This window comes from Gambusia affinis, linkage group LG05 (genome assembly GCF_019740435.1).
Source record: "Gambusia affinis linkage group LG05, SWU_Gaff_1.0, whole genome shotgun sequence".
In the NCBI taxonomy this organism is placed as follows: domain Eukaryota; kingdom Metazoa; phylum Chordata; class Actinopteri; order Cyprinodontiformes; family Poeciliidae; genus Gambusia; species Gambusia affinis.
This window is the reverse complement of record NC_057872.1, coordinates 21,405,600-21,431,540: the sequence shown is the minus strand read 5'-3', so window position 1 is coordinate 21,431,540 and position 25,941 is coordinate 21,405,600. Positions and strand designations below refer to the sequence as shown.

At 39.2% G+C, this 25,941-nt stretch overlaps 2 protein-coding genes across 2 annotated transcripts; one reads left to right on the top strand and one right to left on the bottom strand.

Moving 5' to 3' along the window:
- Nucleotides 1–1,101: 1,101 nt before the first annotated feature.
- onecutl (one cut domain, family member, like) lies at nt 1,102–15,572 on the top strand. Its single transcript, XM_044117408.1, has 3 exons — nt 1,102–1,456; nt 1,835–3,215; nt 10,264–15,572. The coding sequence occupies exons 2-3, from the start codon at nt 2,174–2,176 to the stop codon at nt 10,572–10,574; spliced, it is 1,353 nt and encodes a 450-aa protein (XP_043973343.1). The 5' UTR covers nt 1,102–1,456; nt 1,835–2,173; the 3' UTR covers nt 10,575–15,572.
- A 635-nt stretch (nt 15,573–16,207) lies between these two features.
- Nucleotides 16,208–23,404, bottom strand: ctss2.1 (cathepsin S, ortholog2, tandem duplicate 1). Its single transcript, XM_044117407.1, has 8 exons — nt 23,288–23,404; nt 20,856–20,980; nt 20,243–20,365; nt 19,270–19,416; nt 18,769–18,993; nt 17,504–17,669; nt 17,238–17,340; nt 16,208–16,546 (listed from the first exon to the last, which is right to left on the bottom strand). Exons 1-8 carry the CDS (start codon nt 23,304–23,306, stop codon nt 16,447–16,449), a joined length of 1,008 nt encoding a protein of 335 aa, XP_043973342.1. The 5' UTR covers nt 23,307–23,404; the 3' UTR covers nt 16,208–16,446.
- Between the last annotated feature and the right edge of the window lie 2,537 nt (nt 23,405–25,941).

Sequence of the window (25,941 nt, the reverse complement as noted above, 5' to 3'; positions counted from 1 at the left end):
ACTTTTTTTAATGGTTAACAAGTAATAAACTTAGTTCTCAATTTGGCAACTGAATTTCCATCTTCGAACTAGGCATTTTTAAATTTAAGCTTAAACACAGTTTGTGTTTGCTATCGAGATATAAATCAAGTGAAAGCAATAGCAACACTGTAAATTCAGATAATGAACTATATTGTGTAGCTGACATTACCTTCCAGTTCCAAAAATATATCATGGTAATATTAGATGTATATTGCAACAAAAATAAATCAGAACTGCAAATTGTGTATTGTTAAAATAGCAGAAAGTCCATAGAAACATGTAATAGGCCTTATATTATAACACTACAGTGAACTAATATTAAATTAACATCATAATATCAGAATGGTTTTCCTGGTGAAATAATACTTGTCCAGATTAAATTATAGTACCACAACACGATGTAAAGCACTGCTACGAATTCTGCACCACTAACTCTAGGGTCACACAATGTATATTCCTTGAACACTAAAGATTTGCCTAATATTTTTTTCTGTTAAAACAACAAAATCGTGCATAGCTGAAATGAGCCCCCGAATTAAATCCTCTTCAGGACCTCGAACAGCACTGGACCGGTTCTGATCCATACAATCAGGTTTTCAAAGCTTAAATATTAATGCTTTTTCAGTAACTTCTTTGTTCTCCCAATCCTTCTTTATGAAATGTCCGCATAATGTTGTACAGTGACAAAAGCAGCTGCTGCATTACCTGTTACATAAAAAAAGCACTAAGCGATTTTATGCAGCCATAAAACCAATTGATCAGGCGCGATAAAGCAAAATGTCCTCACATAATTCATAAGTTTGTGCATACAATCTGCTGAAGGAGGCTTAACCTGTGGGGTTATGAGAAAGAGCATCTCCACCTCCGCACACACACTCACACACACATCCCTCCTCTTCCCATGTTTTCCTCCTCCTCCCCCCCGGAGAGAAAGGGTTAATTGGAGTAGGAATTTCATCGCACATCTGTCAGATTTTTAAGGCCGTGACGCACTGAAAGCTGGGAGTCAATGCGAGCAGAGGGAGGAGGAGGAGGAGGAGAAAGAGTTGGTGGTGAGATCGATGAAGTGGCAGGCAGAGAGGCAAGAGGAGGAGGAGGAAAATCTCACGAGATAATGAAAGAAAAAGAGAAGTGCTGGTAACAGAGCGAAAACACGGAGCGTGGACCCGGAGATTGTCTTAGGAGTAAAAAAGAAAAACAACAAACAAACAAAAAAAGAAAAGAAGCGGAGAGCCAGAAATTCATCTGAAATCGCAGATGTTGTTTCCTTTATTTTCTCTCTTTTCATTGCCGTGCGTGGTTTTTGGTGGATGTAGCACCCAGGGGCGCAGCGGACCAATTGTGTGAATCTGTAGGTCTGCTCGGCGACACAGTCGGAGAGATGCACAGGGCGGACAGCAGCCGTGGATGCGCTCCGAGAAGCGGATAAATAAAGGTAGGATTTCCCATCTTTAAGCAATCGATGTTGGCGGTAGCGCGATGTTTGGTGGGTAAAACACATTTCATGTAGCGCACTGGTAATTTTAAAGACATAATATGTGCGCTCTTTCTATAGGATATTACTTTGCATGCAACGGCGAGAAAATCGGAATAATTTACAAGATGAGACGAGGATGAAATTAATGAAGTTATCATCTCGTGGCTTTCTCGTTGAATGTGCGTCTTTCGCTAACCCACGGTTATTGTTTGTAATTTAAACGTGTGAAATAACGTAAACAAGAAAGAGGAAAAACACAGTGTTTTTTTCTTTCTTTCTGTGCATCCATGGAAGTTTAAATTTAGGGGGTAATAGCCGCTGTTTTGTCGCACGCAGGCACAAAAGCGATCGAGGCTCCAGCCGGAGTCCCCAGCTGAGCACCAAAGACACAAACAGATGCACAAGTGAGAATAAAATAACCCGAGGCTCTCCATCCTGTTCCAAGCTCATTTTCTGGGACTTTGAGGGAGTTTGAAGACACTACTTAATGTTATCAGATAATTAATTAGAGACCCCGTAAGCCCGGAAATCAATTAATTCACAAATCAATAAATCCATAGTCTGGTGTAACAAGAGACCTTCCAGACTGTTGGCCTGGCTGTTGAACAACAATAACAAAGCTAGAGCAACAGCACGCAGAGGCTAGAAACACACATTTATTTGCTGAAACTGAAGATGGATGGGGGTCTAGGGGAGATGTCCCTGCACAGCCACTCTGATCTGGCTCACAGCCAGGATGGCAGGGCCATGCTGCACACACGGGACCTCTCTGCTGCCTTCCCCAGGCCTTCCCTTGGGAGCTCCTCCATGTCCCTGGAACCCGAGCCCCGTCCATCAGGATACGACCACTCCATGTCCGCCCTGGGCTACAGCGGCGACTCCCCATCCAGCTCAGGCAGCACCTACACTACCCTAACCCCCCTGCAGCCCTTTGATGACAAGTTCCATCACCACCATCACCACCATCACCCTTGCCTCCCTGTCAGCAACGTTATCGGCAGCTTCACCCTGATGCGCGAGGATCGAGGTCTCAGCACCAACTTCTACAACCCGTACGGAAAGGAGCTGGCTATGACCCAAAGCCTGACGCCCCCCACCACGGGGTCAGGTCTGGGCTCTTCCATGCATGGCTATGGCAGTTTGGGCAACAGTCCCAATGGCAACGGTGGACAGATGCTTCACAGTGGCTATGATGTCCATGGAGGGAGTCTCTTCTGTCGGGCGTCAGATTTTGGCAGAGAGATGTCACCACCAGGCCTGGGCGGTGGCGAAGTCTCAGTTGGGCATCAGCTGAACAAGATAGAGGCTCACCAGCACACCCCTAACCACCACCCTCACATCTACAGCCAGCATTACCAACCTCACCATCACCCAAGCCAGCAATCAGCCAAGATGGGCGAACACCTACATTCCTCATCGCCCGCCTCATCCTCACCTGGCGAGGGGATGCTGCCAGGCTCGCAGGGTGGTGGAGGTGGAGAGGAGATCAACACCCGGGATGTGGCCCAAAGGATCATCACCGAGCTGAAGCGCTACAGCATCCCCCAAGCCATCTTTGCTGAGAGGGTCCTGTGTAGGTCACAGGGCACACTGTCTGACCTCCTGAGGAACCCCAAGCCCTGGGGCAAACTCAAGTCTGGCCGCGAGACCTTCAAGAGGATGTCTCGCTGGCTGCAGGAGCCCGAGTTTCAAAGAATGGCCTCACTCCGGCTGGAGGGTAAGATCTAGTTTTGCTCTCTGTATGCCTCACACATGCACCCTCACACTCAAACAAAAACATACTCTTCCCTACTGTTTTCCCCCAACGCCAGTCCTCTTTATATCTTCCAAAAAAAATCCTCTTCTCCAGTGATCAGTATGCAGCTCAGGTTGACATATGAGGAAAAGTATGAAGCATCATTCGGATGTTTCTGTTTTTCACACCGAGAACGTACCACTGGCTTTCCTTGTAACCTCATAAGCTATTGATAATAAGAACATCCAGGACAGTCTAAGCCAGAAAGGGGCCATATGTGCTATTCCTTTGTTTATTTTGCTCCCAAACAGCTATTGATTTGTACAGTAGCTACAACATCAGAAAAAAAGGCTCAGACATTTGCCCTCCTCTCAAATGAACCATGAAGATCAACGTGAGCAGCGGTTGGAAATTTAATCGCTTTTGAGCCCACCAAATAATTTGCACGAGATATACCGTTGTGGAGCGATTGATTAATTTGAGCGGTGATTTATATCTGTTCAGCGGCTGCCTGAAGTTGACTTGGCGAAGCACCTGATGCAAATCGCAGTTGAGCTTTTGCCAGACGTCTTTTATCAACGTCGTCACTGAGGCAATTACCGCAAGACTAAATACAAATGTTCTGCTTGTGGTGAAGCACCTCACTTTAGCTTAGGAAGACAAACATGGTCTCAACGGATTTGTGATGTTTACTCAAAAATTAATTGAGGATTTTTTTTTCTGTGTGTTTTCAGTCACAGACGATGAAAACAAATTGGGCTTCAAGATAAAAATCTCCTTTTGTGTTTTTCAAAATATTCTCTAATCATTTACTTCTTGCCTACTTGGTAGCATTTGTATATATTTGAAAAAGATGAAGATTTAAGTTTTTTTTTTGAAAGGCACATTGTAATCTGTTGCTTGACATTTAATATTCTTCTGGGACATGGATTGAAGACACGACTGTACGCTGTACAGTGCCGTGTTACAGTGTTGTTCCTCCATAGGGACGGAGGCCCATCTGATACACGCAGCACAGAGAGAAATCCAAGTGAGCGCAGTAATATGAGATGAGTGTAGATGTGTGTGTGTGTGTGTGTGTGTGCTCACTGTAGGGGTCTGTGAGCTGTACGTGTGTGCTAGTCTGTCCGGTTCATCACTGCCTTTTTCGCTCTCTGTCAGCAGCTCGACTGATTAAGCCCAACAACACAATGGGGTTCATAGGTAATGATTGTGCACTCTTGCAATCCCTTCACAATTATTGATCCTTGATTGTTCAACTCTGAGAGCACATGTGTACATCCTCTATTCAGCGAAACGTCACGGCAATCACGACTAAACCTCTTATCTGGAGATGAGTTATCTCAGGGTTTGTTCTGTAATTTGACTAAAGTGTCGGCTTGTTTAATCCAATCATGGGCAGTATGGATTGCTCTGTATGCAAAATCGTCTTTGATTGCTTTTTAAAAAACAAACCTATCATGATCCAAATCAAATCAACCCTTTTTCCTTTTTATCAGAAAACTAGCACACTTCACTTGTCTTTATTTGCAGCGTCCCTGCCTTCATCTTTACAAACAAACATTTCGACGGGTCGGAGCGCCACGTCTGAGCAGCGGATCAATCAGACTCATAAAAAATTAAAGCCTACACAGAGAAGTGTTTTAATGTTTGACATTGCTTCTCTCTTCCTCTGCTCCCACACACTCTAAAACTGCATATTTAGTTCCTGGCAAAGCCACAATTTAGACAGCTCGGCACTTTTCTACATAACCTACTTTCCGTAGGGGGTTGTTGTTTTTTTTCTCCCTCCACCCCTCGCCTGGCCAACCCCCTTTTGTTTAATTACAAGCCACTATTGATTTCCATGGGAAAGAGCAGCACGCTTTGCCCACACACACCTCGGCCGCATCGGTGGTTCGAGACTGGAATTAGAATGCGCGGTGCCCTGTGCTCCCCAGTCTGAAGGTAGCTCAAGTGCTCTCTGCTCCATGCCTCAAGTTTTAAGATGATCCCCCCTTAATGCGGCAGTCACTTAAATACATAGAAGGCCCTTCAGAGTTCGCTGGGAGCGTTATTTTATTTCCATAACTGTGTGTCGTCTATGGAGAGCTGCAGAGCTCCCCTTGAAGCTCGACGCACTGTAATTATGGAATGCACTTGCTGCCATTTTGTCTTTTCAAATAACCATCTTTCTGCAGAGACACTTTGCAAAACATGGAGGAGGTGATCCCTTGGATTTATCTGCAGTAGCTCGTTTGTGTGCATGTGTGTGTGCTCCATTGATTGCTACACTGTATATGAGATGCATCTTCAGGCCAACCTCAGGCTGTGGAGGAGGCAATCAGGATTTAGCTGGAGAAGAAAGCAGGATAAAGACCACACAGCTCTGACACTTAAAGTCAAGCAGGGGATCAGAGACTATAACTTTAAAGATGATGACCGAAGTCCTTGACTAAAGGTCTGAATGAAAAAGAAAGGTCAACGCAGTTTACGTGTTGGCCCCAGCGCTGCACCAACCCCCAACAGCAATGCAAACCGCATAGCCTCATCCAGCTCTCGCTGTGTACAGGTTAGTGTCGGCTGGCGAGGCTCAAAGGTCAAAGCCGATTCCATTTGCATATCAGGAATCAGCTTCTTCTGTGTTCGACATGCAACATCCAGCAAACGGCTCCGACTTATTGCTGTTGTTGTGCTTTTTTTTTTGTGTGTATCCGACTGTTGCAGCTTCCCCCACTTCAGTGCTGAAGGGGTTAACCAGCCTCTATGGGTCGAGAAGTCTGAGCTGCACAGATTTAATCAATAATTTCTATCAGCCCCTGGCCCAAGAAATCAGCAGGGGGTGGGCTGGTGATGTGGTGGGGGGGTGGACATGGATGGGGAAGGAGCCTGGGAGGGGTTTTAGCTGGAAGGGGGGGGTGTAGGTTTGGACGCCGGGGGGTAGGGAAAGGACTTTCGATCACGTTTCAGCAACACGAGACAGGGGCATACATCATGATTACGGGCTGTTCCCACGATCATAAGAAGCCTATAGGGGAATATTTATATCTCCAGGAGTAGCCCCAGTGCTGGGGATTTATAGCATGGTAATTGTGAGCCTTTTACACATGATTACAGCATAAGGAAGCATTTACTTAATGGCTGGCGTTATGATCGTCTGTGAGGGAGAGTGGCAAGAACGGGATGGAGGAGGAGGAGAGCGGCAGGACACAGCGACTATTCCAGCAAGCCATAAATCCGAGCTACAAGGAAGACAGTCTGCACTATCATGTCATTCCTTTCATTACTACATAAGCTGAGAGTGCACCACTGTACGTACACTATACACCTTACACCCAACCCCCCAACCAACAAATATTGACAGTGAAAGTGGTGTAACAGCAGTAAAAAATGTAGCATTTGCACAAAAAAAAGAGAAATGTACTTGTGGTGATATTGACACACCGCTGACATCTCGACCTGTTCAGATTTTAATGAGACGTGGTTCGATAACTCTCAGAAATGCAAACGAGCTCTTGATGCCCTAAAAGCCAAACGGACTCCTGTAATCTCAAGCTGACAAGAGCGCATCCCCAAGTCAAAACATTTCCTTCATATAATGATTTTGAAGTTGAATGTTCACAGGGAATTCATGATACAGATTTATTCAGCTCTACTTGAGTGCTTATGCTTCACAAAGTTGGCTTGACCGCCCCTGAAGGCACAAAAGGCGGCAAACAGCATCTCTCGGGCTGGTGGGGGCGTGGAGCGGGGGGCTCTGGGGTGCTGCCGCTGCGACGGCACTCGTGTGGAAAATGGGAAAGGCGGCGGAGTGAGGTCATGGTTGTTTCTCAAGCACCTTGCTAATGAGAGAAATTTGCTGGTGCGAGTTGGAGGAGTGAAGAGTTGGTCATACAGTAAACACCAGCAGCAGCGGCAGCAGGCGCCTTGATATGTTTCTCAATGGGAAGCTGTAGACCAATCAATTGGACGTGTCAGAGCTGCTGTGAGAGATAAAGGCAGGATCGGTGGTTTACAAAATCTACGTTTGTAGCATGTGTGAACTGGATTGAGTGCGTGTGTTAGAGTTTCAAATGAAGGGGTTAAAGTTATCACTTGCTGGGCTCTCCATCTTGAAAAGGCATTTATCTGAGTATTAGAACTCCACGTGTATCTTTGTGAGACAATAAATAAAAGAATTGTTAAATAAGAAGTTCATTTTAAAATTAACTTTTCACTTTCATTTTTCCCTTAAATACTCAGATAGTTTCTTCATTTAAGTAAACAAACAGCAAATTTAAATGTATATATATTTTTTATTTCAAGTCAAGGCTGATTTTACATTAAAAGGTCAAAATAATCAAAAGGTTTAAAGGTTTTTCAAAAGTCAAAAGATTTAAAAGATCAAGTGAAATTTGATTTATAGTTTTAGTTGCATATTTTCCCCAAGCCTGTCACAATAAGCAATTACTCAATTAATCGCATGATAATTTTAAACAGCCTTGATAATTTCCATTCTGATGACTAATATTTTTTGAAAGGCAGGTATGTTAAGAGAGGGATCATAATCCATTTTATTCATTGTTTTGGTTGTAAGTGTATATTTTCCTGTTTTATTTATATTTTAAAAATGTCTTGTATGTGAAATGTTCTTAACAAAATTAAAGTTCACTGTTTTTTGAGAGGAGGAACTTGCAATATTATATTATTATCAATATGTTACTAGAGAATGGCCTCAAAACAATATTATTGTTTATTGCAATATTTATTGGGACAATTTATCATCCAGGATGTTATCGTAACAGGCCTAATTATACCATGCCAATTTAAAAACATTTTAATGTAGTTTTAACATCTAAAAAATTGAGCATCTTTTTTTGGGGCCTTGGTGTGCATGTGTTTGCTCTGCTGTGCTTTGTACTCCGCTGCTTACTCTAACAAATGCATCTGATACCATCAGCAAAACAACCACACAATGCTGATTGAAACCTCTTAAAAGTGTGCATTTAGGTAATTGCGTGATTCCCCTAAATATGTTTAGTCCCACTTAAGGCATCGAAACACCTTGGGCAATGCCGACTCTGCTTGTTTCACTCACCCCTGACGTCACCTCGCCTAAACAGAAAATAAACGAGTTCAGCTTTAAAGTGATTATTACTCACTCACCGCCGCCACATGTAAATGACTTTTATGTGAGGCTAATGATGTTGTAGCATCCACTAAGGGGAAAGAAGGAGGAGGAAGAGAGGAAGTGGAAGGAGATGGATAGAGGAAGAGGGAGGTGGAGGAAGGGGTGGTGGTGGGGAGTTGGCTCTGCGCATAAAGGCAGAGGTTGGTGTTGTGTTTCCTGTAAATACAGAATTACAGCGTGTTAGAGGTGAAGGGTTCAGCGATGGATATGCAGAGAGGAACATGCAGCTTGAATTCAAAATTCTCGTCTGAGGCTCAAAATGGATCTGTCCTCAACCCACACACTCAGGGCTGCTTCTCGTTTCTCTCTGAGCTGCACTGGTTTATTTGGCAGGGCAATTTTATATCGTTTAGATTTGTACACTTTCTCATAAGCAAGCATTGATTATGTGATTGTGCAGGCTGCAGTGGTGTTTAACCCAGACCTAGGGTTTTCATTTTGTTGTTGATGCATTCAAAGCTGACATGGAAAAATAATAATAATATATATATATATTTAAAACAAATGAATCATCAGAGGACTTTTTCACCTCATTTTTTGCACTGTTTGAGTATCAAGAACTTTAACTCTTTAACAAGAAACAATGGATGTTAATATACTCTGGAGCACAGATTCAGAAATAAATGAATATAAATGTGAAAGGTCTATCTAAATAGTGGTAGCAGTTAATAAATTTGAAATATGTTGTTCTCTCTTTTGCAAAGATGATATTTTTTTTATTAACCTTTGGGTGAAATACTCATTTAAAGCTCATATGTCTCCTTTTTACGGTTGTGATATTACACGGATTGATTAGAAGTGTCAAGGCCTATCAAGGTTTTTAAAAATAGCATTTTTCAAACTGTAAAGAGGATTTAATGTCCTTTCAACGATTTTCAGATAAGTTTTCATGGTGCCAAGACTAAAACTGTATAATTCATGCAGTCCGTTAAATGAGCTCTGAGCGGCGCAAAGCAGCTGACTGCAGGCTCTGTCTGAGCAGATACCCCAACTGTTGAACCAGGTCTGGTATCAAGAGCAGAAGTATCAAAAAAGTGACATTATGGATATTTCTTTAAAAACTGCAGTGGAATTTAATGGATGTTTACTAGAAGTTTCTACTTAAGCTGAAGCTGATAACAGTAAATCTCGGGGACAAATTTTAGCTATAATATTTAATATGTCATATTATTTTTCAAAGCAGTAAGAATAATTTACTATTTAGCATAAAAGTATGCATTAAGATCCTATTGAACATTTTAGTTTTAATTTGTATTAAAGGTAAAATGTGTGTGAATTTCACACAGATAAAATGTTGGAATAAGGCAATGCAACAATAACATTTCAAAAATCCCTAAAACATGAAAATAAAAAAAAAATATTAGACTTAAACATAGAGAAAACAGAACAATTATGCTTGAAATTGGTTTTAATAACAAATTTTGTGTATAGAAATAATTTTTATACCTCTATGTCTTTAAATCACATAGTTAATACCAATAAACGGTTTAGATTTTTTTCCTGGTTAGATTTGACTAAAAAGGAATCTTTTTTTCTGAAAGTAATTATAGAGCCTTTAAAATTAAACAATGAAACATCAAAGCTTTGACCTGGATGTGCTTTTTGCTTTTTTTTTTTTAATTTCCCCAGCCGCCACCAGCAGCTCACTGGCAACAAGATGTGAAAGATTGAACGTCTTGATTCCTCCACTGCACAATGAAACAAGTTGCTGATTCATCTCTTTCAACTAATCAAAGTTGCTTAGCTAATCTGTTTTCTTTCAACAAATCCACTTTCCCTCAGCTTAATCCATTTGTCCTAGTTAGCCAGCCAGTCTGTTAGCTAACCTGCTTCCCCTTTTCCTCCCTCCCTCTAATACATCTCCCATCCGTGTGCCTGCAGCCTGCAAGCGCAAGGAGCAGGAGCAGAGCAAGCTGGAGCGTAACCAGGGCCCGAAGCGCACCCGGCTGGTGTTCACCGACCTGCAGCGGCGCACGCTCATGGCCATCTTCAGGGAGAATCACCGCCCGACCAAAGAACTGCAGGTCACCATCTCCCAGCAGCTGGGCCTGGAGCTCTCCACCGTCAGCAACTTCTTCATGAACGCCCGCAGACGCAACCTCAACAAGTGGGCCGACGAGGGCCGCCCTTCTTCCACCGGTTCCTCGGGCTCCAGCGTTTCTTCCTCCGCGGTGTCCTGCAGCACCGCGTGATGATGGGCTGTCCCGCAGGTGTGTTGGGGAAGTCTCAGAGGGAGCAAGGGGGGCACATAGACTGATCTGGGTGGAGATCAGGCGTTACAAATGTCCTCCTCTTTATCAGAAGGAGTGACGGAGCTGTTGCAGATAATTTTATGAAGCATTTTCCCAAACCAAAGTCAATTGCCTCTTTGAAATAGAAGGAGGCAATGCCTAGAATGATAAAATTGCAGGATGTGAGATCCTGCTTGTATAGTCAAGGGTGCGAAGAAGATTAACACCCTCACATAGACACCATCTCATTGCATTATTTTGATTATGTAGATTAGAGATAATGAGGGTATTGCAAATCAGGAGGAAGCATACTTTCATCTACCTTCAAATCTATTCCCATCTCTCCAAACGTGAAGAATCAAGAGGTGCCGTTTACTCACACCTGGAGAGCTCCATTGTGTAACTTTTTAATCAAAAGTGTTCACCGTCATCCAAAGATGTTAATCCTCTCCCCGTGCTTCTATTTTTCCTCAAGAATCAAGGTGAAAGAGGAAGAAGAGGCAGTTTTTTTAATTCCTTTATTTTTTTGTGATGAAGTCAATTCCCTTTTCTTAGCATGTGTTTCCATGGTGATGGTTCCCAGGACTGTTTTGGTGCTGTTTCAAATTTGGAGCCTGGAATAATCAGGACGGGGTTCTGTTAGCATCTGTAAATCCCAGCCGTCAATCATAAATCACCAACGAGAGCATCCGCAGCATTTTGTTGGGACGGTCTCGCCTTGAATTAATCAGAGGTTTCAGGGGGGATCACCGATGTTATGCCAGTACAGAATCAATAAACGCTAGTAGGACGCGGAAACAGACTTGTTGATGCAACCGTTTTAGCTTTAAGACTGTCGCTGAGCTTCCAAAAAAGAGCTCCTCAGCCATTTTCTGACTCAAAATCAAGCCACAAAAAAGAGAAAAAAAAAGAAAGAAATTTGAACACAAAAGGTTTCATAGAAAAGAGGTACACCTGACACAGTGTATAGTAAGATTTTAGTATTTTTTTCAGCTCATTTACAAATAACTGTACTCACCTCTGCTCCATTCTGAAGTGTTTTTTTAACAGATGTCTAGAAAATGGAGGAATGTGATTCTTTCTGCCCTTTTTGTACAGATTTCAAGCACATCGCCCTATTTATAGGAAACATGTTGGAAGAGTGGGGCGGTTTGTTTCAGCCCTGCTGAAGGTCATTGTTAATTTTTGTTTTGGTCTGCATAGGAAAGGCTCTAACACGCCTTCTTCTAGCCAATAGTGAAATCAAACCAAGAACATTTCAAATGCAATTGCTGATCTGATTTATGATATTTATTACTGCGTTCGTGTATTTATTGTTTTCCTTTTGTGTTCCTCTCTGTATTTATTTGGTAATTAATTTATGCTATCTATATACTGTAAGTATTTATTTAACAATGCTCCGTATGTCTGTGTGAAACTGAAAACTTTTTTCTGATGGGCACTTTTAGCTGTAGAAACCCATCGTAATACCAAAGATTAACATTGCCTCCCTGAATGTACGACCTGAATCCCTGAACCCAGTTCCTCATCCCAACCCAATCCCGACCCGATCCACCATGTGATGTTCTAGCTCTCTATCCTAAAAGGCCTGGCCTTTTTTCCCGTTATTTTGCTTTGTTTTGGTTGTCTTTATTTATTTATTTTTTTGTAGGAAAATGGGGAATTCTTTACTCTTGCAAATGTCTCTGCTGTCCTCTCTTAATGCCAAGGCCAAAGCTTGTTTGAATGTTGTGATTATATTTAGAAATAATTACGCTATAGATGACGGTAACGGTGATGTGGCATCCCATGGGTTCACGAGTTGCTTGTTATAGTTACATTCAGACTGATGCCATGTGGAGGAGTGGGATGAAGCGTCTGGGGACCCACTTAAAGCGTTGTCTGAGGCGAAAGTGGGAGTCCACCGTGGTCACATGCAAACCGGCCGGCTGCTGCTGGGCTCAACATGCATGGCTGTGACCGTCGTGTCTCCTTCACCTAAACTCCTCCATGGCGCAGCGCAGGAACTCCTGTCTGTGTGTAATGCCGCCGTCCCACACATAGCAAGACTTTCTGACAGTTATCTCAGTTCCAACTAAGCATGGGCTGGTATGAGAATATCACAGTATAATAACATTATTTGTAACAAATATGTAAAACATGATTGCATTGCTGTTATTTAAAACTGAGAAATAATTATTCCTTATGCCCGTTAATTATTGAAGTCAATGCAATACAATTCATGACAGCTAGTTCAGTAGTTTTGATTTTGATCTAATGTTGTAGGGACCACAATTTCAGTATAGTTACACATTTACAAGTGCAGTTCAAGCCAGCTGATGTCAGTTCATAGCAACAGGTGGGGGAGGGTCATTTCTGTTACTCTATTGATTAAAACCCAGTCAAATCTGTATGTTCTCAGGAAAATCTATAGGATTTTGAATTATAGAAATTGTATGATTGACAATTTTCAGTATTGAAAGCATAATCTAAGTATACTCTGATATCACAAACCAGCCGATTATTAGTTCCAACAGGTTTTTTTTAAGTTTACTCCTGTTTTTTTATGGGTTCTTGTTGATATTAAGATATATTCCGTATTTTCCTCAACTCTGTTGTAGCAGTATTTCAGAAAGTAAGTGCAGAAGGTCTTAAACACCATCCTTTGCTCCTTAGGGTCTGAGAACGTCCTCCTCCTCTGAACAACTCTGGTGTCCATCTTTCCTAGTCTCTTGGCAGAGTCTTTGGACTTATTTTGTTATCTACATTTTGTTGCAGGGACTTCTTAAACAACCCTTCCCAATTGTCTTGTAACTTCATCAACTTCTGAGGTTGCCTGATTAACTTGCACAGTACAACTGTTTAGATTTCCTAGTGTTTTGTTTGTTTGGAGGCTTAAACCAGGACAGTCACTGAAGACCTCACGCTCCGACCCCCTGCAGAAACGCTTCCAACCGTCAGCGAGGCTGACACTGCCTTTTTTTCTTGCCCTGAACCCCCTCTCTCATTTTCTCTCTCTTTCTCAGTCTTTAACACCTAGAAAGGGGGCGGTTCGGTGAAGCCCCCTTCACAGCGTGCACTTGAAAGACGAGCGGTCATGAAAGAGGCCATCGACTTTTTCGTGGACTTCAAAGTGGAGGCTTTTTTTATCCCGTCTCCTCTCTGGGTTTCTGGACTGAGGTCTGCTGTTGGCCAGACCTGTGGGCTTTAGGGGGGCATTCAGAAAGGGGTGGAGGGAGTGGGTGAGACATCAGAGAGGAGGCTGAATCATCCAGGATGAGGATGGTAGTGTGTGTGTGCGTAGAAAAAAGTAGGATGGAAGGGGGGTTGTTTGAGGAGCAGGAGGTGCTGGAGGACTGGAGCATGGAACTGAATTAAACTTTAATGAGTGACAATTGTAAGCATGCTGAGAGTTAAGGGGGGCTAGAGGTGGGGGTGAGTAGCCAAGGCAGTACCATGGTGAAAAAAATTAAAAATAAAAGAGCTTGAAGGATCTTCTGCCGACCTTTACTCGCTGCTGTCATCGTATCAAAGCAGAGGTGACACCTTTCAGGTTTCTCTTTGTCTCTCTGACTGGGAGCCTAAAATGGAGACAGATCTGTTTGTATTGAGCCACCTTCTGCTCCGTGTCAAGCAGAAAGCCTCTTCCTTCTCAGTCTATGAGCAGAGAGGCAGCAGGGAGGGCTGAACACACCCCTCCATGCTGCAGGTGATTCCTTCGCCTTTTTAACTTGCGGCACCCCCTAGTGTCATCTTCAGAAACTCTGAGACAGAAACCTGAGCAGCATGTTGATGGTAAAATAGCAGAAATTAAATATAAGGCACCCTTTCAGAATAAAAAAATATATATTTTCTTTTATTTTTGTTTTAACAAAAAGAAAACAACCAAAGATGAATGGGTAACTGCTGAATCATTTTAAGGGTTCCCCATTAGAGCTGACCGTAGCACTCAGAGGATTAAAAATAGCACCGGAGGGATTGCTGAGTCTTTATGCTACAGAAAACAGTCTTATGTATAGCTGGAACTGAGAAACTGGCATGAGGCCACGTCTTCAGATGGAAGTCTTTTGGACTTTGGAAACCCCAGTGTGTCCGTGTCTGTCCCTGCCTTCCTGCCCTGTGTGTACACAAAGACTTTACCCATCTACCTCAACTGTGTGAGTTGTTGTGTGGCAAAGATATTTCTTAACCAAAGAATCCATCCTGTCAGGGTGTCTGTCTGTCTATCTGTCTATCTATCTATCTATCTATCTATCTTGTCTGTCCATCCGTCTCTTCTTCATGCCTTTTTTGCTCCAAACCAAATGTGCTGGAATCAATCCGAGACAGGAGCCTGAATGAGGCTTCCATCCAGCCAAAGCTGAACTCCAGTACGCTAGAGTCCCATTGATCCATGTTCTGTATATATATATGAAATCATTCTCAAGACCAAAAAAGAAGGAGGTGACAATCTAAGCAAGGAGGTTCTTGCTGTAATCAACGTTGCCTATTCCTTGTTTTCCATAAACTAAAATTATCCCCCGAGAATCAAGCCTTCATCCTGAAATAAGAAAAAGGAAAGGTCAAAGGAGACAGAAGCTATTTTTCCACATTTGTAAGCCACCCTCTCCCTTCCCCTGTTATTTGCAAATGTTTAGTGTAGTTGAAATACTGTTCGATCCCACTGTTGTAAGTAGGAATTAATGAAATCCATACAGAAAGCTTTAACTGAGGACAGGCTGAGGGAAATGTTGGCGCTACCTCAGCTTGGACTCATCGACCCACCATGCTTTCCTGTGCCATTCTTGTCCATGTGTTAGACTTAACTAATGAATGTGGCTAACCAACCAAAGGCTTTAAAAAAAAAAAAGATACACAACACTTTAAACATCAATCATGGTGGGACGTTTTGTATCAGCAACTAAAGAAAAATCCCTTTGAATACCTCATGTGAAAATTGTTTGTTGTGATGTTGCACTAAAAAATAAAAATGACTCATTTGTAACCCAACGCTGTGCTCTGTCCTCTTTATTCTGACCAGGCCTCTGACATTTTAAAGGATGGAACTGAAGGACTGTAATGGATTTACTCTGTTTTAAAGGAAATTGTGATTTTTGGTAAGGTTTAGTTCCAGCAATTCAATAGATAAATATAAAATAAACAATTATTATATAAAAAGAAAAAACAGAAAATACTGTTTAATATGTAATTTGAGACTCCTCGAGATATATTTCACTATAGTAACTTTTTGAAACAATCTGCAAAGATCAGGCATAACATTATGACCACCTATATCATAATTTGTTGATATCAGTCCTGACCTCTTGAGACTTTGACTCCACCACAGCCCAGAAGGTGTGCTAGCACCATGCATCATAACTCCTTTAAGTTGTGAGGTGGGGCCTCTTATTTGCCCCTAACAGCTCACAGAAGCTCAATTAAATTGAATTTGGTAGGTAAGTCAACATCTAAATTTTGTGTTTTCTGACTCATTCCAGAATCATTTTTGCAAAACGGTGCATTATCCTGCTGAACGGGGCCATAACAATCAAACACTATTAGGTTGTAGAGACTCTGTTTATCTTTAAACTGAACATCTTTATATTATAATTTCAATAAAAAAAAAAACACATCTGGAAAGTTAAAACATCTTTTTATTTTAGAATCAAAAACTACAAACAGTTTGGACAAAAATAAACATACAGTTCTAGAAAGAATATATTTGTTTACACATGTAGAAAAATTCAAAGAATTAACTTTAGACCAAAGGAAGAAAAACATCAAATCTGTTTTCAAACCTTAGTATTTGATTACTTGTAGTAACACTCAAATTATATTGTTGTTCAGATTTTTCTTTTTCCCATTCCCTTTATCGTCACATAATGGGGTAGCAAGCATACAGAGCAATCCCACACTGGTCGTTCTTGTTGCGTGCCATCCGAATGTAGCCCTGATCTCCAAAAGAAGTTCCCCAGCTGGATGAAAAGAGTGAGAAAAAGAAGCAAACATGGTTAAATTATTTTCCATACATATGACTATGGCCTAATCCGGACCTTGAAAAGTATTTCCATCTAAGTCAACAATATTTATATATGTATTTTTGAATGTATCACTTTTACAACTTAATATAAAAAAATACATTACATCCAATTCTTCACTCTTCTTTGGAAATAATTTAAAAAAATTTTGGTTTCTTTTCCAACTGCCCTTGTTGATGAACAAATATCTAAAATGAAATTATCATTATATATATATTTTAACCCCCATTCCAAAAAGGTTTTGAGTCAAACTTTACCAAAATTGTTGACAATTTGTCATGTTATTGTTTGTTTTTGCTACAGAGTCCTCATTTATATGAACCTAAAGATCTCACCCTCTATGGTCAGATCTTGGCTACTGTTGTGTGCGTGAAGTGCAACTTTCATTACTTTATTTTGCCATTGTAATGTAATGTTTTTTGTTTGTTTATTGCATTATATTTTTTTTCACATGGAGCACTTCTAAAGAGAAGTAGTTTGTAGTGGATGTATGAACTTAGCTTAAATGTTTAGGTGGTTAACTGTGAACTTTAATACATCTGAAACTTAGTGAAGAAACCTAAAACAACTTTTAAGTTGCTAACTTTATAAAGTTAGCAAGAATTTAAGGACTGTCACAATGTCTCACCTGTTCTTTACCAGCCAATAATCTTGTCCATCCAGTGTGCCGTAGCCCACAGCCAAGACAGCATGGTTCACATTCTGAGTGCAGGTTGGGTCATTGTAAACTCCTAAACAAACAACAAAATAAAAAATAAAAAACCTCTGTCATTTATTTTTTCAGGCAATTTGAAACTCTTATAGCTTAATTTTTACAAAAAAAACGACTGCTAAAAAGTAAATGAATATTTAATTGTTTATAATAACCAAATCATGTAATGACATCCAATTTACCACTTCTGTAGAAAGCAAATCTGGGTCTCCTGGCATCAATTGCAACTGAAATAGGCCCAATAGTTGCAATTCCCTCCTTCAGAGCCTGTTCATCCCCCTCGGATAGAAAGTTGTACTGGGAGCAGTTGGCTGCACGGGTTGCAGGGTTGTACCGACATGGTTGGTCCTAAAATAACAGTCAAAAATTTACAAAAATCTCATAAAAGAAGTAATATAAACACTGTACATTTTTACAGTTGCATACAGGCTCCTATTTACTTAAAATTGTAATTGTATGAAGATTATAATCATTATCCACACATCTGCTTCTTCTAAAATTCAGAAGAAGCAGATGTAACAGATCATCAGAGAGTATAAGTTAGATTATACAATGACTGAAAGTGTATTTTCATATAAGTACTTCAATATGGAGTAAGCAAAAAATGGTTTAAGCCACCTTTCTGAATATGATTAATCACAGTGCTGTACTGTACATATATACAAGCCTTTTCCACTTTAAAGAACCTTGATATATTCTAGCATAGCATACTCCTTTAGTTTCAAATGCAAATTCCCAATGGATTTTCTATGAATTAGCTAGCTACACAACGGTAAATATACGTAGACAACAACTTTGATGTGTTTTTATTTGTAAGACTCCGTTAGGTAAACTCCCTGGTGTCTCAGTGATATTTCTCCATCAGCTCCAGTAGCAATAATTTGCCTGTTTCCCACTGGTTGCTTTTTAATGTTCCCAGGGCTTCGACACAATTGAGCCAAACGGCCTTTTTCTACCACGCATCTGATCATGGGAAACTTCACAAAAACTTCTGCAAATGTCAAACACCCATATCCATTAATAATTTATATCATAAATTATGTGAAAGAAAAATGCTCTTTGTTGTTCTTTGGTCACTGTGTTTAAATAGTTACACAGTTTTATGTTTAATTTTTAAATCTTTGTTTAACTTAGTTCTGATTTGTGTGCTTAGGATCTTGGCCAGGTCTCCCTTGTAAAATGATCTAGAAGGGACTTCCTGGATAAAATTAAGCTAGTATATTGATTTGCCACATTTTTTTAAAGATAATTTATGTACAACTAGAATATCAGTATCTACCCTAAAAATATGAATGCACTTTTAACTAAAACTGCAGACAACAAATACATTTTCCTATTTTATTTGTACCTTTGTTTGTAACAGTTATTAAAAGTAAAGTCCATTACATCATAACTGAGAGATGTAAATATACATTTCATATGTGTTTTGTCAAATTGAGTTGCTCACCTGTCCTGTATATGGATACGATTGATCAGAGTCAATACCCTGGTTGTCAATTACATATTGAAAAGCCCGACTCATGAATCCTCCATTGCAGCCATGGTTGCCATATTTTGAGGAACAGTCCACAAGATTCTGAGGACTGAGGTCCACCAGCTTTCCTGTTTTCTTGGCCAACTGACCCTCCAGGGCCCCTGCAGCGCTGAAGGCCCAGCAGGAGCCACAAGCACCCTGGATTCAAAAGAAGACAGAATTGAAGAGGTTGAAATGCAGGTGAGATTTTAGACCTCATCACACTCACATGTGGTGGATATATCTGCTAAACTGGTTTTGATTATGATACAGCAAAAAAACTGATGCAACACAGAACAGGAAGTATTCAGCAAAGGTGAACACAAACAATGACAATGTGAACTGAAACAAGTTTTTCAACAATTCATAAAAGTTTTGTTTGTCTTAGCATCTGTATGGATTTTTTATTTTTTTTTTTGCTTGGTAAATTTTTACCTGATACTTTACACTTGTGACTAAGCCCTTCTGTGTCCAATCCAGTGTGTCTGGTACATCAGAGGCCCCTACAAAGGGAGATGGCGCCCTCTGGAGGTCAGTAGGAGGAGAGAGTGTAGTATAAAACTGTACGATCTCTTCTGGACTCTGAGCAAGAAACAAAAAACAAACTTGAAAAGTCAAGATACAGCATAGCAGAGGAATTTGTAATTAGTTTTCTAGCACTATCATAAAGGTGTTAATGCCTCTGGATGATTAAGATTTAATATAGATTTTGTTCTTCTACTAATTTAAAGTGCTGCTTAGCCACTGTTTCAATCAATAGGTCTTGCAAGCTGCTGACTGGGGGTTGAGCAATCTTGCAGGTCAATAAAAAAGAAATGATCACTAACAATTTTAGAAACATAAGACATTATCTGATCATTTGTTTAAACATTAATAAGCACAGCTGGGAAATATATGTAACACAATATTTATTACTAGTTCACATATTATTTGCTGGTTATAGTGGAAGGCTAAAGATATTTGCTGTAGTTTAAATTTTATTCAAACAAACAAACAAAAAAAATGCTAAACAAGCTACATCACTAGATTGCTTTTTTTATTAAGCTACTTGGGGTAAGATCTGGTCTTGGTTTCCTGTTTGCTCTTTACTTGAGATTCACATGTGGCGATTACTCAATGGAATGGTTTTATGCACATTCAGTGCTTCATTTTCAGAGTTTTAACAGATCTATATTTAGATAACTGTCTGAGCAATGCTTCACTTTGAGCTGCGAGTAAAACACCAAAGTGTTCTAAGCTACAATTAGTCTTGTTCATATTAAGTTAATATATTTTACTTTTCTAGCTTAACGTAGGTCTCCAAAAAAGCATTGATTCCAGGCGAATTATATGGCTTCTTGTGATAATTATTCATTTAGGAGTCTTATTAAATACTGAAGAGTGATGTGGAAATAACAAGAAAAATCACCAGGTCTCCCATGAAATTCATGCCCAGGTCATAGGTGTGAATCCCCATTGAAGCCTCCAGGTTGTGCGTAGTAATAAACATCAGATTTTTCTCCCATAAAGTCCTGCGGTGCATATTCTCCACCTAAATGATCAAACGAAAAGAGCAAAACGAGACAAAGGCAGTTTCAGTTATTGAAATTTGGGCTGACAAAAAAAAGCTCCCTAACATTTGCAGCTATTGTAAGTATAAACATTTTGACTATTCAGATTGGTTATTCCTCATTTTGATTATTTTACATTGAAGCATTTTTTAAACACAATGTCAGGCTTATGGGGCCTTTGGTCTTGTGAAAACACAAACAGAGCATCTTTCATTTCATTGTTTTTTTATCACCTTAGATTAAGACAAACACATTAGATTAGTCAAATCTGGAGTGAATAATTTTAAACTTGTTATAGAATCTTGATAGTAAATTAGAATCAGATCTTGAACAAGAAGCTTTTTTACAGAATTGGCTTTGTCAGGGGAGTGAGTGTTTGTTTTGTTGTGTGCAAGGAGGCAGATGGAGGAGAAAATCTAAAATGTTGTACATGCAACAACCAGCATTGCCTACATATCTTGAATTGCATACCTCATTCTGATACTTCTTGCTGTGTGTCTTCTTCCACAGCTCCCAGTGGTTGTCCAGCCTGCTGTCGAGCGAGACAACGGCTCCCACACAGAGAAAGATGAGTAACAAGCTCCCCGACATCAAACCTGCAAACACAGACAACACAGGATGTCATCTGACCTTTGATGAGGCAGATGTAGGGTTTGCTATGCAAGTAAAAGAAACTTAGCACTAAGAAACACAGACATTTACTGTATAAAAACCAATATTTAAAGAATTGACTTTTCAGTCCTTTACAGAGTTCAACTACCTCTTTAATCCATAAAATTCAACAGAACAGACACGTTTATGGTTTATAGAACCAAGCACGCACAAGGAAGAGCAACTTTTTGGTTTTCAGGTTGGTGGAGGAAATGGTTTTCAAAAGTAGATGTTGTGCCTGTCACTACCTTAAATAAGCAGTAACACTTAAAACGTCATATAACATTCCAGTTGAAACACCTTCATGGTGAAACTGCACGCTTCAGTCTTCACTTTTAATATCTTAACAAAATGGAATAATTGTAAACTAAGATATAACCTCTTAGCTATTTAATTTAAGTAGTATTTTGTGATTTGTTTAGTGCAGCTAAAAACATTTTATATAAATGCAGTTATATGAATACTTTTGTTAGTTTGTAAATCACTGACCGGCTTAGCACCACAGTACATTAAAGATCTGCTGCTGTTGTATCAACCTTCCAGACCTCTCAGGTCTTCTGGTTCTGGTTCTGCTCTGCATCCCCAGAACCAGAACCAAACGAGGAGAAGCAGCATTTAGCATCTATGCACTACACTGTAAAACAGCTGAAACACTGACTTCTTTTAAATCTCTACTAAAAACCCACCTGTTTAGAATTGTATTTGAAACGTAATCAATTACAAATTTATTTACGAAACTTGACTTAATGTGTTTTGTTGTTGATTCTATGTTGCATTATGTTTTTGTGTCTGATATGATGAAATGCCTTGCTGCTGAAATGTGCTATACAAATAAAATTTGATTGATTGATTGATTGATTGATAAATGAATTTGGCAATATATTGCAAAATAAACAAGAAAAACATAACAGCTCTAGTTCCAACAACCAACAGGTCATAGAGGTAATTAAAGGAAGGTGTGGCTTCCTGAAACATTTTCTGGCTTCCGTGGAACAGAAGAACAAAAACACATCAGCTGACTCTGACTTACCAGACCTCATAGAACAGTTGCAAGTCTGAATATTAATTCTAAATGCCACATGTCCTAATGTCATGTTTGCTGCTGAATGTCAGACTAAAAGTGATAACTAGAAAAAAATATCTAATTAAAACTGTAACGTTAGAAATTCTGACATTTTTTTGACTTCTCGTGGTTTTAAAAGTGTGTTCACAAAAGAGGATTTCTGAGAGTTTGTGGGCATTTCCTGATTAGGACACATCAAACTGTTACCAAACAGTGGTCCTGTTTGGTAACAGCAATAACCACACATAGAAATTCTATCATGCTACACTTTTATTTGCAAAAAAAAAAAGAAAAACTCAATATTTCATTGCAGAAAATGAGCAATATTTATGTGTTTAACGATATTTTGTGCAAATATCTGTCAACAAGAGTGAAGTAAGGTGTGTTTGGATGACTTGCAACACTTATGTTTGCACAGAAGGGATGCATCAAAGCATTGTATGTCTGATTTCTGCTGATTGATGCATTACATGGTACCAGTCTTGTCTTATACTGATTTCAGTCAGTAATTCAGTTTCAGTGTTACACGTTTGACTCGAACATTTTGACAGGTCACATTTTCCAAACACTTCTTCTGTATGTGCATTTGTCTTCAGTATGTGAAAGAACTTAAACATTAAGCAAGTGTCGCTTCCACAAAAATGTATGTGGTTAACAGTGAAAAAGCAACTGCACAAATGAGGTAACAGTTTGATCTTGTGACTAGAAACTAATGAGCTACCAGGAAAAAACAAAGATGCCAATAGACATTAGAGAGACTTGTTCTCGCATCCAAGGCTTTATAATGCTTTCGTATTCCACCTGCTAAAGTGAGTGACGAATGATAAAACTGATTTTTAAAGCTTTTGAAAAAGAGAAAATATAGTGGATATTTTATATGTTAAATCCTTAGCAAAATATCTACAATAAAATCCATTTTTTAAACTACGCCTGCGCTCAGGTAATACTTAAAATAAAAGAGCAAGGACAACGTTGGAGAATTACAGAATTAAAGTGAAATTTAATGTCCGTGTACTTCAGACAAACGACGTTAAAATGCCTTCACGCCCGAACACAAAAGAAGCTTCTGTTAAGCACCGAAAATCGAAAGTAAAGGCAGGAGCTCTCAAGAGCAGGTATCCGGTATCTTAAGTTACTTGATATTAACATAATTTACAGCATTTAAGCGGTTAAAACGGTATTGACTGACCTTTCTGATCCGGATACATCGCTGATTCTGTACTGAACTTCCCCACACTGTATTTTCCTGCTTGGTTTTTATACAGAAAATGTCACATGATCTGTCGCTGTTCTTCCTCTTTCGAAACAGAAAGCTGCGCAGCAAGGTAAGTATAGACGAAATCTAACAACCCCATAACTAAACTGAAGGAAAAAAAGATTCTAACATGGCAGAGCTGGAAAAAAAAAAAACAAAAACAAAAAAACAACAGGTGCTCTTCTAACAAAACTTACATTTAGTCATTTTTAATAAACGAGGTTCATATGTCAGATTAAAAACACATTTTAATAATGACCTTTGAACAGGTCTTATACATACTTTTTATGTAAACCATGAAAATTTCATTGACTGTAAGCAGAAAAATATGTGTGCATTTATTCTATATAATGTATTATGTTTAGTAACATTTAGTGCTCACATTTTAGTAACATAAAATGTTTTTTTCTTTAAAATCTCTGGTCTACATTAAAGAATTACATTTTTCTTCAGTATATCATGGTATTTGTGTCAAACTATATTCACATTTCAAGCCCTTAGAGAAAACATGCTTCCAAGTCTTTCTTCCTTGTTCTTCACTTGTGATTTTTCCAAGCAGTCACAACTTCTTGTAATGTTGTAAAGTGGCTTTTTGGACAATCTGCTGTTTAATGGTTACAAAATACTGTAGAAATTGTATTAGGAATCTTTGCAATAGCAGTTTTCACACATGGGATTGGCTAAAATATTTCTGGACAAGAGCAGAAGTCTTGTTGAAAGTTATTTGGAAATTAATTGTAATGACTGCACTTGTAAATTAACCCTGAGTGTCGTGAAAGGGACTTGTAAATAAAAATGATTGTTATTAAAGGTTGTGCAACAAAGTATTAAGTTGCATGTACCATCATTTTTATCCTGCTTTATTAGTTATTTTTTTAAGTGATTCTGTTGAATAACAATGTCTGAATTTTATTGGTTAATTTGCAGGATTTTTTTTTATTAATGCAGAGTTGGAAATAAAACTTTTGTCAGTTTCTAGTTAATTCTGTGACTATTGTAAGTTTATTGGTCATTAACAGAGAAATATTAACAATTTATCCTAGAGTGTAATTATTTTTTGGAATTGCTTTAGAGTACCTATGATTGCTATGTTTGGTTATATTATGGTTTTCTTTTCCATTTAGTCTTTTTCTAAATCTAAACACAATGAACATTTTGTCGAAACAACTAAAGGTCAAGAAGGTCTCAAAAAATGCTCTGACGTGCAGCAAAGACTTTTTGATTATCCAGCCATCATTCAGCTCCAACTGGAGCGATCGCTAGACCAAAGTGTGGAGGTCAAGTTGAAAATTTGACCTCAAAGAGTTATAGATGAGAGGTCAAGAGTTCACAGTGGCTCCTGGAGGTCAGTGACAGGGTGAACTATGAGGAGGAATCCATGAAAGGGTCTTGAACATCGGAGAAGTGCAGAATACATTTTTGAATCACAAATGCTATTAGTTTTTCATCACATTCATGAGCCACACTTTATTGTAACTTTTTGAAACAATGTTATGTTATTTTTATTTTGGTATTGTTTTTTTTTTTGGTCAGAATATTTGAAACGAGAGTTTTACACAATCCACTAGAATTTAATGTACAAGTTAATCTAAAAAACACAATGTTTAGGTTACAAAGACCACAAGTTACAGTACAATAACAAACTATGTTTATAAAAATGTTCTGTTGTTGGAGTATTTTGAAGATAAATATGCTTAGAAGAGGTCAAAGCTTCAGCTATTACCTTCATTAATGTTAATAGTTTTTTATGCACAGATGTATTACTACAGAAGGACCAGTAAGACATTTATAAGACATTCTTGCTTTTGTACTGGCTGCCTGGTAGGTAGCAGTGTATGGATACATTGACATGCAATGAGTGTTACACTAGAGTCCTGATATTTCTAAGAACAATATGATCACAGTAATGATATGAGTTCTTGTTTGAAGCCAGTGATGCATGATGTCTGCTTTCACCAATTGTAATTTTGCTCCATACTTAAAATTCCATATTCATAATGTCAACAAATATGTTAGCTCTCACAATTTTGTTTATTGGTGGTGTTTGACTTATTTTGTTGCATACGGGAATCATGCCATGACAAATAATAACATATTCTGGAATAAATGCAAAATCTGTAAGCATTTTATCCTTACAAACTGCAACTCAGGACTTTGTCAATTTTTAAACAAATGTGAAAGATTCTGAGGAAGTTCTGTTCAAAGACAACTTGTTTTTGGTCGCTGTACCAAACAGGATATTGCATAACTCCAAGTTCCATAGAGAATTGAAACTTTTGTTGATGAGTCAGGCGGCTGTCTTATTTTTGGTTTTCTCAGATTGGTTCATTTGTTTTCAGGTGATTTATTATGGATACATTGGAAATAGATAAGGGTTTCAAAGAATTCTTTTTCTTCTTACATCCTCCCAAATCTGTATTTATAGAGCTGAATACAGAAACCATTATTGTTTTTTTCCTCTTTATTTGGCTTCAGGGTTTAGCATGATGAAGTTTAGTTAACCTAAAAGGGGTTGTTTTTGTTTGGCAATTTGTGGAAAATGGAAATTTGGGGTTGAGCCAAAAAAGAAAGAGAATAAATAAACATGA